A 16,865-nucleotide genomic window follows, 5' to 3' on the forward strand; every position below is an offset into this window, starting at 1 on the left:
GTCTCGTTTTCCAAGGGAGAGAAAAATTAGACTTGAGCACTGGCCTGTAGCAGTAAGGGAGTTTACAGCAATTTTGTACTCCATCATTTACTACAACTGGTGCCATTTAGCATTATGTATTCTTTATCCCTACAGGAAATGTATTTTTGCAAGGCAGTGTTGTAAAGTAAAAAGGCACAAGTTGCTTTGTACAGATGCAATGTGTTCTTTGACAAGTCAGTCCATCTGGAAAGGCTAATTCAGCCTGCAGAGAAGAGTTAAAGGTTTGAACCCACCAGCTCGTAGCTGGGAAGACTCCTCAGCCCTTTGCAAGGTGCTTGGTAGTCATCCTCGCAGGACAGGCACCAATCTTTGTTTTTCTTTGTATAATAGGAACATCGGTCATGGTACTACCCTAAGGTTTACTTTAGTAGTTACTTCCAGTTACAGTGTTGCTGATCTTGGGCACCTCATCTATTTTTACTGAAGCTCCTTACTTTTCTAGAACTGGCACACTATGAACCAAATGTTACTGTTTTAAAATTCTCAGAAAAACCTTAAAGGAAACTAGCAATACTGCACAACTTTAAAAAAAAAAAAAACAAACAGCAAAACTAAAGCAGTGAATGAATATTACAAAGCAGCATAACTCATGGTAAAATATCCAAACCCACAGTGTAAGTCATTCTTCTACTGCATGTAATTATGAAAAAGATACAATTGTAGTAAAATCTAACAAGATGTGACAGCCTCTTGGAAGTGGATAGAAATGAAATACATAGGTTGAATAAGCCACAGCTGATGAATAAAACTGGACCATTAACCAGTATGTAAGCTTTGGCAAACAATTCAGTATTGCTTCATGTATTTCAATTTTAAGATCAAAAGAGACCATTGGCTTATCTTTTCAACAACAAAGACCACTGAACTTCACATTAGCCTTATGTTGAGCCCAATCTGTCTAAAGCATGCCTTCTAGGTAAGCACCTAGTGTTGTTTGGTGGATGTTAGGGGGATGTGTGATCCATTAACTTGGTTTTAAAAATGTTTCTTTTCCTAAGTAGTAACCAGTTGTACCCCATTTTGAAGTTTTTTGGACAGAGCTTTTGGTGACTTCAGTGGAAAGCTTTTTTTTATTCCTCCTTTAAAAAATGTAATGCAGACTGTTACCTCAGAAAGCAATAGGATAAAAACCTTTATTGTTCCACCTTTGTCAGAGTTCCTCTTCTATTGATATGCATTTTTGTAACTGTAGTTTACATTAGAAACTTCAGCTCCTTAGAGGCTTAATGTAGAGTAGCAAAAAACCTTCAAAACCAATTCAATCCCGTGTCTTCAAGTAATATACCACTTGGGCACAAGGAATCTCTAGGATTAGAATCAGTTAGATCTTCCACCTCCTCCTTTTCCTGTCTTCTTTGTCCTCATTTCATGCCAAGCTTTCACCAGTGGTTCTCTGTTCTTCCATATGAGCTCATGGCCATAAGTCACATACCACCTGAGGGGGGGGGAAAAAAAACAACCTACTTAAAACTAACTGCAGCTTTTTTCTGTATCTGAGGATCAGGCTGATCACTAAAATTAAGAAACTCAACTGCTCTGTATAGGAGACAAGATAAACGGAGGCAGAAAGAACAACATTCTTAGAAAGTGGCAGTGGCAGTTAAGCCCCTTGTTCTCTTGACTCCTAACTTTGTGTTCTTGCTTCTCTCAGTGCTGAAAATGAATTGTTTTCATGCCTTTGATTTAATGCTCTCATGATTTCCTCTTTAAAAAGGATACAAAACCCTATTTCCATTTAAGAGACTTTTAAAACAGTACTGTTGCGTGTGCTAATCCTTACTGACAATACCAAGTAAAAGTGTTTTTCTCATATGTACATACAACTGCCCCTTAAGGAACAGCCACATTCCATTCAAAGTGAATTTTCTTCTATAAACATCTAAATGAAGATTTAATCTATTGAAGTGTTCTAGCTTAATTTATATTCATAGAGAACTATATATGCTGATATGTGAACATCAACATCAGTGATTAAGCAAGGGAGGTTATGGTAGAGAGGAGATGCAGGAGGGGAAGCAACCATACGGAAATAGGTTGAAGGTTCTCCCACAAGCCTAACTTCACACCTGAGTCCTGAATAACAAAAGCACTTTTAAATGAGCCATTAGCCAGTGCTAGGTGAACTGGCCATTCCTTTAAATCATATAGCCGCTTTCCAAAGTGGACAATTGTCTGTGAGGCAATGTATAGAAAATACTTCGGCCATTCAATGTATGTCCTAAATAGAGGCCCTGTTTTAGGATGAAGTGACCAAAATGATCACAGAGTAGAACATAGAAGTAGAACATGTAGGCGAGGAAAGCAAGATACTTGTTAGCTCAAGAGATTTTTACTGCAACTGCTATCCTATTTTAATAATAAGTGAATCTGCATTATAATGAACAAGCTGATATAGATACACCATGGCAGAAAGTAGTTATGAATTAGCAAGACTACATCAAATGCATTTGTGATGTCAGAGAAGGGGAGAAAAGGAGACTGTGCAGCACAGAACTTATGACACCAAAGCCAAGAAATCACAAACAAAGGCAAACCAGTTCGTGCACCAAAATAAGGGTCCTCCACCTGTTCTTTCTCTGGCCGAGTTAAATCTCAGGTACGCTTTTAAAATGCCTACATAAAATGTTTAAAAATGTTCCTAGCAATAAGAGTGCAAATTAAGACAACATTGCAATCACATAGAAGGAGAAAACTCATTAGGTAATGTAGTTCGAATATGGAACAATGCAGAACTGTTTCCTACAAACTGGTTTCTAGTAGTTCTTTCCAATTAGGAAGGCTCCACACAAAGACAATGCAGCAACACTGAGAAGCAGCAGTAGAGGCTGCTCAAAGGAATTTGGCCTGAGCTTATACTAACTCTGTAGCTCTCTCTAAATTGGCAATTACAGGAAAAACACCGAGACAAAGAAACTTTCTTAGCTGTTGAATTCTAAAGTTATTTTAATTTGTCCATGCTGTGTTTTGTGAGAATCTTTTCTGCCTTGTGACTCTCTTCAATGTGCTGGGGAGAGCAGGACAGAGACAGACAGCCCAGGTTATGGTGACAGGACAATCTGACATCTATCTGTCATTCTAAGCCAGTTCAGCTCAATTTCTTTCATTTGCTTTCATAAAGCATCTGTTAGCAGTATTTTCCACAGAATTTTGTAGCACTACAAGGGTAACAGTGAGTTGTCTTCAATGTTACTTAAGACAGCTTTCCAAAAAATCCCCACACTTCAGAGACAAGAGGAAGCGGAAAAAAAATCACAGGATGAATTTACATATGAAGCAAACGAAAGTTAGTAAATACTGACTTACATTCCAAAGAGAGCTCCCCCAAGATGTGCAGCATGGTCAAAAAGTCTCCAGCCTAGAGCAAGCCCTGCAGTATCAAATGCAATTATGGCTTTTAAAGCCTGGAAAAGAACAGAACATGGATGGACAGGATCAGTCACAGCATATAATGGCCACTGATAACAGAGTTTCCTATTATGGCACAGAGCAAAAATTTGGGATCAAAAAACATCTCGTAAATTTTATATCAAAGCAATCACTGTTAATAAAAAAGTTTTAAACCAGACTCAGTCCTTAGCTGTACTGTGCTGTCAAAATATAGACATGAGCAGCAACAGAATAGTGTGGGGTAGGAATGTGTCTTTTTCAGATACTCAGTCTCTTCCAATCTTCATTTCTAAGCATTCCAAACTCAGGTCAGGAAAAAAAGAAAGGCAGTTACTTCAAAGAGTACATGCTATAAAAGACACCACAAAATACATAATCGCAACATTCTCATTCACCAATTCTGACACACCTTAGATTTATGTGCATCTGTTGTCCCAAACACAACCCTCTAGTGGATGGAATATGTGAGGCAACATGCCTGTCATCTTATCTGCCATAAACTGATCATCACGCTTTCCTAAATGGCACATCTGTTAGAAGGTAGAAAACCAGGATGATAGTGAATGACTCCATGGCCAGAAACAGCATGAGCAATGGTATACCATCCTCAGGAGACACAAACCACCATAACTGTAATTATGCAAAATTTTACTAAGTGCCTCGCTCCAACAGTCCAACAGATATAATGTTAGGATGAAATGTTACTTTAAGTAGGATTTCTTTCCTTAAGCATACGTGTTAGAATACCAGCTCTACTGCTACATTGGCTTGTTTATTTTAAAAGCCAATTACAGTATATGTAAGGTAGGCTAAAAGAGTACATAAAGTTTAGAAATACAATTATATAGTAGGGCTAAAATTATTCCAACATTTATACTGCAATAGCCCATGTTGCTCTTATTTTACTGTTGCAATAAGCACTTCCTCAGGGCAACGCTCTCTGTGGCTCTGCCAAGATTTCTACCCTGGCCATTTTCTTTAGGAAAGATGCAGTTAAAGGATAGCATGCAAAAACCCCAGGTCCACTCAAACAGAAGTGCAAGAAAAACGTGAAGGCTACATCTAAGAACGCTTGTTCAAATCTGTAAGCTTCACTTACAAAAAATATAAGATCTCATGATCTTGACATGACAAACCTTAACTGCTTTAAGTATAACAGTAAAACAACTTTAAGTAGTGGACCAAGGATGATTAACTCATTAAAACAAGTCAAGATACACATGAGAAGCTTTTCTTATATGGGGCAGTGGGTGTGCTTAAAAACTTAATGAAACAAAACCCAAGTCCTAGTACTACAAATGAAGAAAAGCCTCAGTAGGTTATTTCTAAGCCTAACAGTGTTAAAAGTATCAAAAGATGGTATCCAAATGAGGAGGCAGGTATTCCTCTAGGGCTGGAATGTTATTTCCCTTGAGAAGTGAAATTCTGTTTTTCCCATCTTGATAAATGTTTCTTCAAAAAGAGTGTATCAGTATTAGATTAGCCTGTAAAAAGTGCTGCCATAAAAATATCACCCATCAGAAAGAACAGTATGTGTATGCATATTTCCTCAGACAGGTGAACCTGAGTCCCTTCCAACTTCTTTTACCTCTTAGTATCAGATTTGAAACAGCCCCATGGAGGATGATGGAATTTAGGATAATTCTAAATTCATTACACACTTGTGCAATGACCATGTTAGGCTGCAACAATTCAGAATCCATCTCCAGGACTTCCATGACCTTAGCAGCTTAGAAACACAAACGCAGGCGACACATGCTCAGATACTGGAGAGGTATGGGGAAAATGTTTTAAGAGTAGGATTTCTTTGAAGTTCAAAGGCACTTACGTTTCCTGCTGTGAATGTGAACATTGGAAGAAATATGATGGCTAGTTTTGCTTCTGGCATCTTTGTACATACGGCTGCAAGGACAGTCATTATAGCTCCTGACTGTAAATACATTAAAAGACATGAAAGTAAGCTGAGATGTTACATAAGGGAAAACTTATTTTTCTGCATGTGAACCCATTTTCCTTTTGGCTTTTATTTTCAAATGCAGCCCTGTGGTAAACCTCAAAGTACAAAGCACCACAGCAAAGTTCAGAATAAAAATAAAACAAGAGACCATTATTTAATTTCAATATCTGAAATTACAAATACTGAAAAAACCCCACCCCTCAGATGCTCTTACATAATTAAGAAATAACCCCCTCAATTTTTAAGATAACTATTTATGTTAATGTGCTTTTTCCCCAGTAAACCCTAGAAATCTAACATATATTAATCAAACACAGACATTTCAGATGAAGGGAGTCATTCTGAAGCTTGTACCAAAACAAGGAAAAAAACAGATGGACAGGGACAAGAAATCTTTTGATAGTGAAACAAGCAATTCCCTGGTCTGTACTAAACTGACCATGGGCTTTTGTATCCATGAAATATCTCAATGGAGAGGCTGTGAATACAGTAAACTAAGGCAATGTGTGGCAATTTCAGTAAACTCAGATCAATAAGACAAATGGAAAAGTAACTTGCTCCAGACATAGTTTATTCACAAGATAAAGGGACAATACATAGACAGCACTACCAAAAATTCTAACTTCAGGACAGCTCAACAGATTTTTTTTTTTCATTCCAATTGAAAAATAAGAATCTGACTTTTGGCTTTTATGAAAATTATTCAGAAAAGTTAAGAAGCCTTTAAAACTTGAGAAACAGCTAGGTTTACCTCAAACTTGTAGCAAGTTAAGTGTTTTAAAATGTTCTACTACTAAAAATACTTGTAAAGAACAGACAACCACAACACCTCATCTGCCTGCCTCATACCTTTCATACTGTGAGACTTTTGGCAGGACTGCTGCCCTTCCTGCACAGCATGCCCTACAACTTCCACTAGTATCACATGCTGATTTTGATTGTCTGATTACATTATCTCTTTCTAAAGTATTCTCTTTTCAATTAGAGAAGACTGATACACAATTAGGAAATAACATTTATGACATAAGTTACAGAACTGAACTATCTGCTTAGCCACAAGAGGTCCTGCTGTTAAGTTCTCATTTACAATCCGTTAGCATTAATTGGCATTAGTTCTATGCTGCTGCTGCAAGAGAGTTAACAGATTTGAAGAACAGGCAAGTTCTTGCACAGGAACCACTGCCTGGTTACTTGGTTTTGGTAAACCTTCCTAGTTTCCATTATCCCAAATATATTCTTGGCTTTTAAGCGGGTTAAAGAATACAGCAGGCTTTGAAAATTACTTCAGAAATCGTTATAAGGTCTCCCATATTCCAAGATACTTACAGCTCCAAGGGATGGTTCAAACCTTCCAGTGGCCATTTTGGCAACATAACTGACAAAAGTGGAGATAACCCCTAGAAAGGAAAAATGACTATTGGAAACAATGCCAGCAATACAGATAAACATCAGAAAGTACAACAATGTTATCTGAACATCTTCCTAAAGAAGGTAGTGTAGGTGGCGTGTTGGGCTTTGTTTTGTGGGGGTTTTGTTTGTTTAACTTGAATTAACTGTAATCTTTTCCCATGAAACTTCCACGACTCTGTATTAAGAGCTATTTTATTTTGGTAAGCATGAATTAAACCCAGATACTTGTATTGTCATGATATTCTGAAGCCCAATACCCTAAACCCAGCAAAATTCTGTAAGACAGCAGATAAATACTGCAGTTAGTATACAGCAATGTGTGGCTGGCCATCTGTCATCATACATCTATTAACCATACACACACTTTATCTGCATGAATACCGATTTATATTTTTTAAGTGTTGTAAATATATATATTTAACATTACCAGCAGAAAGATACACTGCAATGAACTGCTCACATCCCAAAAGAGAGACAATGCTGCTGGAAAAACTCCATAAAACATACATATTTGCTGCCATGTGGAATAGAGAGAAGTGACTAAACGTAGATAGCAGCATGGGAGAACACAGGGCTCCTACAAAAAACAATGAAAAAAATAAGTCAGTGTTTTAATTTGCTTCAACTTATATGTCATGCAGCCTAGAAATTTATCAAGACATACTATAGGCTAATTATGCTTAGAATTCTCACATACAAGCTATGTAATAAACCTAGAAATGTAACAAAAATCAAATTCCATGCAATACTGTTTGAAAGGTAGAACATATACCCCAGAGATATGCAAGCTGTACAAACAGCTACTTTAGAAAGTTTTAATTACCTACTGGGGAACGTTCCACCTAAAACATTTATCTTGTGACACATCTTCTATGCTTTGGAAAGGATAAAAGAGATTTTATTTATATATGTATATGGTGAAGGATTTTTAACATATTATATGAGCACCTATAAAAATTATTTTGCTACAGAGATGGACTCAAAGAAAAATCAGTGTTCTTTTCAAAAAGCTACTAGCTCTAATCACTGAAGCAGCAGCCTTGAAAATGCAAAAAAGCCAATTAGCAGGTTTGAAGGTCAACATTATTTAAAATAGGAGTGTTTGGGGTGACTGATGCTCAGATCTGGATAGTAGCTATCTTTAGCTTTGTGTGGGGAATTGGTTGAATTTCGACTTTTTCAGCAGAAATTAAAAGGATAGTAGAAAGTACTCTCCTAACGCATGTTTGTCTCATCCTTTTCTCTACTGTGGAAATGAAAGACAATCGTTGTGCCATTAAATACTAGTAACTTGCTTTCCTAAGTTAACCTCTTCAAAACATTTCACACACAGTGAAAGCCAAGTTTGTGTTTTGTTTTGTTTTAATGTGACCCAAAGCACAGCTTTGAAACAAGGACTCTGTACGTAACATACAGACTAATGCTTGTCCATTGATGAAATCACACATGCATATGACTGATGACCGTTCTATCCGTATCCCACAGAACATTAAGGGGGATGAGGGGGTCATGGAGGAAATCGCATTTGAGTCTAGTTTTTGAATGGCATTACATAGTACAGTTTATTTTCCTCCTTCCCAAGGAGTGGCATGATTTGCATTCTGTCCATGAAAGCAGTAGGGGTTGGTATCACTGGGAGAAGTGCCTCTTCACCTTTACAAAGGCAGGAGCTGCATCCTACTGAATGCAGTAAAAGGCCAGATAGCAGGCAACAGTTTTGACATTACAATATTTAGGAAATATTGAAGCAGTGTTTTGCTTCTTTGTTTTAAAAAATCAGATCCATTACTACTAATTTTTTTCCCCTCCAGCCATTTCCTGTCTAGACAGAATAATGTGTTTGGGCATGACTGAGATTGCTTGTGCATTGATGGAGCTACAAGTAAGCCATTTGCCATCTGAAGCTTCTGTAGTATGATTACAGGCTCTATTACATCCCAATGTAGAAAAGTCACCCAAATTACTGTTCACTTACTGGAGGATGGATCTGAGGTGAAATATGTAAACATAATCCGTCGCATGCCAGGCAGTCTCCATAAACAGAATACAAAGACATTTGCAGCTATAATGCCTTTTAAGAGGAAAAAAAGTATAAAAACAAATTATGAATGTAACACACCACAATGCTTACTGTAAACAAGCATTCAAAAGTAAGCTTACAAGAATCATACTTTTTCTTCACTTTTTCCATTAAAAGCAGTATCCACTTCTTACTTTATAGAGTTTAAAAAAAGCAAAGAAAAATACTGAAAGCTGTATTCATGTAGTGGAAGTCTTTCAGAAATATTAATTTAATTGCAACTGTTTTAACATACAGTGTCATGAATGCAACAGTCCAGAAAAATCTGTACTGAAGACATTCAAGCTATGGTTTCAAACTTCTATACCACTGTAGAACAAATAAAACAAGAACCAGCTTAAGAGGCCTCATTTCTTGCCTCTGTAGCTGCTTATTCCCAAATGCCACCAATACGCTGCACAGTTGCATTTAACTGCACAGGGAAGGGAAAAGACTAGGGGAACCATATAAACATGCAATACACGTTTGGAGGAACTCTGGTTTTGAGGGATTTGTAAAGATACTGTTTAGAGATGAAGCATAAAAAGTTGACCTGGCATTGCTAAGGCATAGTCACCTTTGGGAGATAGCAAACGTGCAGCTTTTCACTTCACAGATGTTTAGTGCAATCTTACTTTATTTTAAATAAGAATGTAGATGATTAGAAACATAATGATGCAAATTTAACATTTGTTTAAAGTGCCTCCTCTATTTCTATCCAAGCATTTGGGTATTTGAAATGTTTTGTAATAGCTAGAAACATTAAAGGGGAAAATAATTTTTCCTGTACGTAATGGTAAATGTCACATAATTATTCTCTTTTTGGAGTTTGCAACCAAATGCAAGATGTGCAAAAAACTAAGACATATAAATCCTAGAACCAAAATTTCAATAGATGTCTTCTTTCGACACTCCATCCTATTCCACCATGCTCTTTCATTAGAGGAAGTATTTTCCTTGCATGCTAAACCAAGATGTTACAGAACTGTCAACAATTTCAGTACAGTAAGCCCAACCTTGTTATGGCAATCAAAGGTTAAGTATCCAAACAGTTCAGGGTCTAACAACTAGAATTTGTATTGCTTGTTAGATTAACTAGATATTGAGGGGACGCTCTAGAGACTACAGAATATGAATCTTCAACACCCCGACCCAAATACAGTATTTGTATCTGTATCGTGACCTGGCTTGCATGTTGAAAAGCAATTCAAAGCATTGTACAAAACCTCTTGACAGCACTTGTTAATTGAGTGGCCTGAGATTATTTTTGCCTCAAACATTCAGCACTTATGCAATCTATTCTTAGACTGGGTGTCAATTCTTCAAAGTTACTAAGTTGGTTGAAAATTTTCTTCTAACATGTTTCTGTAGAAAAGTAAATGACCTAGAAATAGCATTTAAGTAACCTTATGCTAACAACCTGCTACTACAGATACAGTATTCTTAATTAGAATATGGAACAGCAGATATGGCTCAGCTACTTTATCTGGCTTTGAATCAAGTTCTTATCAATTTCTCTCCACATATTACTTTCATTAAATTTATCCTGGGGATTTCAAGTAACATTAGGCTAACCAATCAAAACTACATCATAACCAAAGGAAAGCTCACAAGATAATTTTATGCGATTTTACATACATCATGCTGAAAACGAGAAGCAACTATTATATTTTCACATAGCAGTGGAATATATACACCGATTCCTTCTGAAAACATTTGCTGTTTTTCAGTTCCTGAGAAAAGTGTTGCTGGGAGAGGATTCTAGCTAATCCTCCATGCTCTCTTGCACAGATGCATATTATTTTTTTTAATAGTTTGTGAGAAGGAAGTGTAGCAGAAATACTGTATGTGCAGGTATAAGTTTACAATGCTTTGTGCCTAACAACCTAAACATGGTATGAAAGCCATCTTTTTTTAACATACTGTACCTGTTTGCCATATTTTTCTTCCTGTGAATGTCTAATACTTGTAAGCTAACACAAACCTGTCACAGTCCGCTGACCCTCAGTCAGGTTATTCCACCAGCTGTTAACCTGGAATGGAATTGTTGCACATCAATCCCACCACAGAATATTTGCAATTTCAAGAACAGTCATGTGAAGTTCTACCTTTTTAAGAATGGAAAGCATTTCTTTGAAATCTGTTAAGTAAATTGATTTCAAACTTTATTTCTGACTGGTTTAGCTTTTCAAGCTGGCATTTCCTTGCTCAAGAATAGTTATCTACTCTCCTTTTCATAAAATGTCCCAACGTAGATGAAGAGTTTCTTCAAAAAGAATGGGGTTATATCCTTTTACACAACTCCATGGGTTTACCTCTGCTTGTACTAAACAAGGATCTAGCCCATAATGCTTACTTTAGCAGATTAGCCAAAGTTAGCATAAACCCTGCCTTGACTAAGCCTCACCCTACTGCTGTCTAATATGACACCACCCACCTTTGAGAGATTCCACTTTTGTGTCATGGTCACTTTTGCAGGGGTAGCTCACAAGACGTGGAATCCATTCCCCCTTGCATCCAGCTCACCCAGCCCTCATCCAAATATAAAACCCCTGAAAAAGTTTATTTTGAGCGTAGTCAGACCACAGACAAATTCCACCCCCTTTCCCTTCCTCAGCTTTCAGAATAATTTTGGACAAATATTTTATTGATAGCTTAATGACCTTCCACCCATACTGATGGGGACAATGCCATAAAAATTATCTGTAGGTTGGAGGCGGGGGGAAATAACGCTGTATGAAACAAACCATTCGCTATTTGATATCAAAGTAACAACTTAATTATATTTTTTTGTTTAATCCTTTGGCACAGGATACAGATACCAGTATTTCCTACAAAGTTGTCCAGTGTAAGAACACTAAACAAACATGATTTTTCTACAATACAAGTAGATGCCTTCAGAAGCTACTTGGGGGATCCTGAACTTCCAAAAATAGAACTTACCAGTTGAAGATGGAGACTGGGAGTTTAAGCCTATTAGCAACAGGGCAGTTTTGTTTGTGTTTGTAATTAAATTTTTTTAATAGCTAATCACCAAATCTTCCCCTTCAGGTTTTGAAGGAAAACAGAAGTATAAAACAAACATTACTTAAAATATTAAGTGGCAATCACAGTCTTGCCTGTAGTTCATATACACTGAACAAGAAAGCATGCTGTACTGGGCTTGGCTAGGACGGAGTTAATTTGCTTTATAGCGGCTCATACATGGTGCTGTGTTTTAGAATTCTGACCAAAACAGTACTGATAACACACTAGTGTTCTAGCTTTTGCTGAACAGTGTTTGTACAGCACCAAGGCATTTCCCGTTTCTCACACTGCCCCTACAATGAATAGATTGGGTGTGCGCAATAGGCTGGGAGGGGACATAACCGGGCAGGTGGCCCGAACTAAGTAAAGCAATATTTCCTACCATATAATGTCATGCTCATCAATAAAAGGAAAAAAAGAGAGGATTTTAGGAGGTTTAGCTATCTTTTGCTCATGAACTGGCCGGGCACTGGTCTACCCACAGAAGACTGTGAGCGACTGCCTTTGCATCACTTGTTTTGTTTTATTCTCTCTTCTCCCACTTAGCCTTCACTTACTAAACAATTTTTTTGGTGGTTGTTTTATCTTTACTCCCGAGTTTTCTCACTTTTATTCTTTCTTTCCTCTTCCCCCATCCCACTGGGAGTTTGTGTGGGAAGAGAGCGAGTAGCTGTGTGGTGCTTAGCTGCCCACCAGGGTTAACCCACAACACACAACCCTTTCGAAAGAGGTACCACAGTGCACACAATGCACGTGACAGGAACAACTCCTCTGTGTCCTACCCAGGACCCTGTGCTTCTCCAGCTCCACACTCAGCCCTACTTTCCTTGGACAAGCAGACCTTAAGGAGTAATCAAGCCTGGTCTATCAGAAGCCACAGCAGTTACCTTGAAAAAAATATAAAATGTACATGCACGTTTATTTTTCAATTAAGTATTTAAAACTAATAACTGATACTTTTGGGATATCAACTAAATTTATAACGCGTCTTGCAGCACTTACTTTGTTCTTACTACCCAAACTCCAAAGTACGTGCACGGAAATGTCAGCTCTCATAAAGAAAAAAAGTCCTCCAAACCCTTATATCTGTGAGGTATAGGTTGAAAATACGAATGCATTTCAGAAGCCAGAGCATTAAAAAAACCTTATGCTTAAGGTTCAGAATTTAAGCTAGCTCTGTCCTCTTTGGGAATTCCATGTTCACTGTTGAGAACACCTGGACATAGCAAGAATAGTTTTGTGGGTTTTTTTGTTTTGGTTTGTTTTTTTTTACAGTGGAAAAGCAAAAAGTACCTAGTTTAGGTATACAAGCTACTACTGCTGACCTCTCTTCCCTGCATTTCAGGGTGAGGATGGTGTTTTTCTCCAGTATAGCTTCTGCAGTGATACTGTGAGTTACAGTTTTTCTTGTAAGGAAACCTATCTACTGTAATTTGCTGAAAACCTATTACTTCTCCAAGTTACAAATCAGGACAAACAGGACAAGTATCTGTTGTACGAATGTGCTGGCAGATGCGCCTACACCAGAGGAAAGACACGGTCGTGTTTTACGCTCTGGCACGGACCCACCCGTGTGCCAACAGGCTGAGCCTGGCTCCGTGTACCTGCTTTCTGAAGTCCCCCCTCTTCTGTGGCCGTATTTTATCCAACCAGTCTGCTCGAGCTTCCTCAAAATAGGTCTGGACCCGCGACTTGAGCGACTCGTACTGCCAGATGGCGGCAGATCCGAAGGCAGAGCCTGTGAACTGGGCGATACCGGATAAAGTCAACATGAAGGCACCGTCCCGTGGCTTCGGCCGAGGAAGCCGGGCTCCCCCTGACCTTACGTTACACGCCGTTCCCCGTCGCTCCGCCCTGAGCAACGCCAGCACGTGAACGGGAACTAAGGCACCGCTGACAGACGGGGGTCCCGCCGCGGAGCCGCCCCCCGCCCCGGGGCTCCCTGCCGACCCCGCTTCCCCTCCCCGGCCGGACACGGCAACCGCCGGCCCGCGGGAGCCGCTTACCCCCACCGCGAAGAGCAGCGGCTTGACCAGGCGCCGCGGCGAGGGGCGGCCGGCGCGGGGCGGCGGCGGCGGGCAGAGGCTGCGGCGGCGGGGCGGCGGGCCGGGCCGCGCTTCGGCTGCAGGGGGCTCCTCGGGCCGCGCCCGCGCCCGGCGGAAGCCCTGTCGCTGCTCCAGCAGCACCGTCAGTCTGCGGGGGAAAGACGCGGACCGTCAGCAGCACCGCCGCGCCCGCCCGCCCCGCAGCCGCCCCCTCCCCGGCCCGGCGGTACCTGTGCGGCCGCGGGCCCCAGGCGCGGGCCCACCACCGCCACGCCATGTTGGGCGCCTCCCCGCGCCCCAAGCTCTTCCGGGGCAGCCGGGCGCCGTCTTGCGAGCGCTGCCGTGGGCGCCCGGCGGCGGGGCCGGGGCATCCGCTCAGTCACCCCCAGCGCGCCGAGCGGGGCCGGGGCGGCCCGGGGCGCGGGGGGCTCCCCAGAGCCGCGGGACCGCTCCCCGCACGGTGGGCGCCCCCAGGGCTCCCGGCGCCGTGCCGGGGGGGGGGGGTGGGGGTGTGTGGAGGGGCATTTCCGGCAGCGCCGCGGCTGCTGCCGGTCGCCGGGTCGGGTCCGCCCACGTCCTGCCCCGGCCGCCATGTCGAGAGGGTCGTCCCGGCTCTGCCCCGCCATAGTGGGACTGGCGCGGCGGGGCGTGCGGCCCCTTTGGCTGCCACGAGGAGCGTGGCAGCTCCTTTACCTCCCGGGCCCTCCTGGCGAGTAGCGCTTGCGCCATGTAGTTGGAGGCTTCCGTGGGTTTTATATATTCTTTTCACTAGAAGCCTCCCGGAATAGGGAGAGCCTGTCTCCTCCTACCCTGAGGCTCAGCCGGCAGCGGTGCAAGAAGCAGGGAGGAGGCCGGGGCTGCTGCCTCAGCCTTGCCTTTCTCTGCCACGTGGCTCCACTTCACCATGCCTCACCACCTCACCTGGCTCCTCCGCCCTGCCTCGCCTCGCCTCGCCTCGCCACCGGGCTGCTCCAGCAAAGGGCTGTGCGTGGCTAACCAGGCGCAAGGTAGCCGCTGCTGCCCCGCAGCCTCCTCTCGGGCCTCTTCACCATGCTCGCCCTCGTCGGGTGCCCCCTGCTCCCCTTGCTGCTGGCCAGGGCTCCCGGTCTCCGGCACTGTGCGGCTCTTCCCGGTGTGATCTTCGTGCTGGCGGTGCTGCCGGGCGGCTGCCAGCTGGGCTGGTGAGGCGGCTTGCTGGCAGAGAGTAGTCACCGCCCAGCTAGTGCTGTAAACACTGAGGGCCTCCTGAAATTAAATGGAAAAAGAAAATAGGTGTACTGGCTTTGAAAAGAACTTGTAATTCGTAAGTTTTGAGAATTTGCATGCACCTTTCCGGTTATCTGTGTTGCTGTGGAGATACTAATGGAACAGCCAGTCATGCCTGGGCCTCCAGAGATCAGAGTGCAGAGCTGCCAAAATCGAGCGGCTGGACAAGCAGCGGTTTATCTCAGAGGTGCATGGGGAAGGTGAGAGGCAGCAGCCACGCATTGCAGCAGGATAAGTTCTGCGTGGGTGTGAGGAACACACTCCACAGGAGAGTGGTTGAGCTGTCCCCAGCCCTGGAGGCCACTCCGTTGTGACTGGGCGGGGCTTGGGCGACCTGACCCAACATCGAAGCTGTGCTTCAGTAGGAGGTTGGCGTCAACGTGGTCCCTTCCAAACCAAATTATTCTTTAGTTCATTGTGTGAAGGGAAAGTTAATAGCAAGATAAGAATGATATGTATATTGTAATTGCAAGTGTCTAGAAGCCTGATTAGACTATTAATAAGTTACACCAGCTTCAGGAGCACAGTTACAAAGTCAAATTGTTTGGAAGTGAACTATCGTGGTTTTTTGTTGGTTTTTTTTGTTTTTTTTTTTTTAACAAGTAGTGAAAGAGTTTGCCTTCCCAAGGCCAGACTCTGACCTGAGGAAACCTGTGTAAGCCTGTGGTGGGAGACTGTTCTGAGTGGTTTATTACTGTATTTAAATCTCTATTTTATCTCTTTCTGATTGCACTGGTGGGCATGGCTCAGCCTCAGAATTTGCTTGAACTAAGAAACGACTAGCAGGTTCAAAGTCATATATTGCTGGCATTAAAATGTATATATTCATATGTAAATAAAACCAGTCTTTTAATCAATGCTCTGTCTCTGTTTTTCTGTTTAACAAAATGAAAAAGAAGTAAAAGAGTTTTTTAACTTTCCAGTTTAGACACTTTTATCATTCATTTTTGCTTCCAGAGAGCATATCAGGAATGATTTGTTTGTTTAAGTGACTTAAATATTTTTCTTTGTTAACCTTTCCTGTCCTGTGTTCAAACCACATACATTTTGGCTGTGCTGTTTTTAATGCTAAGCTGATCTTTTTGCTCCCCCACGGCTTGTTTTTATCACAGTACAGTTCTTAGTTTTATATAGCCTATGTGTGCAGTTTGCGAGGGATGGTGCTCTGGGCTTTACGCATTTATTTGATTTTGGTTTATGGTTATTCTGCTTTGGACAGCTGCAAAGCATATTTGCTATTAGTTGTGCCGTCATCTCAAATCTACAAACAGTGACAGTGTATGGCAGCAAGTACAATCAAGTCCTGAAGGGCAGGGTGTACGTGGTACAGGTTGAAAGAGGAGGATGGATGTGGTGTTGGTTGAAGTAACAAGCTCTTTGCTTTTGAAATCTTGTCTTTTGCAGATGGTTTCTATTAGCAAACTCTTACCCTGTTAAAGCAATGCATTTTGGTGGCATTACTTCTATTGTTAAAACTAGAAGAGGTAAGAAATCAGCACCGCCATCGCAATAGGGACTGCAGTCTTGTGCATTGCTGGTGGCCCAGAAGGAATAAAGTACCTTCTGGACTGTCCCATGGGTTTTGCGTAGTAGCAGCAGGGTCAGGAAGGGATGAGTGAGAGTGGCTCCTTGGGGCAGAAGACGACACAGAAAGGAGGAATAACAGCAGCAA

At 41.6% G+C, this 16,865-nt stretch overlaps 1 protein-coding gene across 2 annotated transcripts; it reads right to left on the minus strand.

Annotated features, from left to right (window-relative positions):
• Positions 1-1,150: 1,150 nt before the first annotated feature.
• Positions 1,151-15,762, minus strand: PARL (presenilin associated rhomboid like). 2 transcript variants are annotated; one of them, XM_049802205.1, is made up of 11 exons: positions 15,256-15,762; positions 14,877-15,172; positions 13,889-14,075; positions 13,487-13,627; positions 10,840-10,888; positions 8,772-8,867; positions 7,224-7,373; positions 6,713-6,783; positions 5,258-5,359; positions 3,346-3,443; positions 1,151-1,477 (listed from the first exon to the last, which is right to left on the minus strand). In XM_049802205.1, the coding sequence occupies exons 1-11, from the start codon at positions 15,304-15,306 to the stop codon at positions 1,360-1,362; spliced, it is 1,359 nt and encodes a 452-aa protein (XP_049658162.1). In that variant the 5' UTR covers positions 15,307-15,762; the 3' UTR covers positions 1,151-1,359. The 2 variants fall into 2 exon arrangements, with proteins under 2 accessions (XP_049658162.1, XP_049658160.1); XM_049802203.1 differs by lacking the exons at positions 14,877-15,172; positions 15,256-15,762 and adding an exon at positions 14,158-14,270.
• Between the last annotated feature and the right edge of the window lie 1,103 nt (positions 15,763-16,865).

The sequence above is a fragment of the Accipiter gentilis genome, chromosome 6, assembly GCF_929443795.1.
Source record: "Accipiter gentilis chromosome 6, bAccGen1.1, whole genome shotgun sequence".
NCBI lineage: Eukaryota > Metazoa > Chordata > Aves > Accipitriformes > Accipitridae > Astur > Astur gentilis.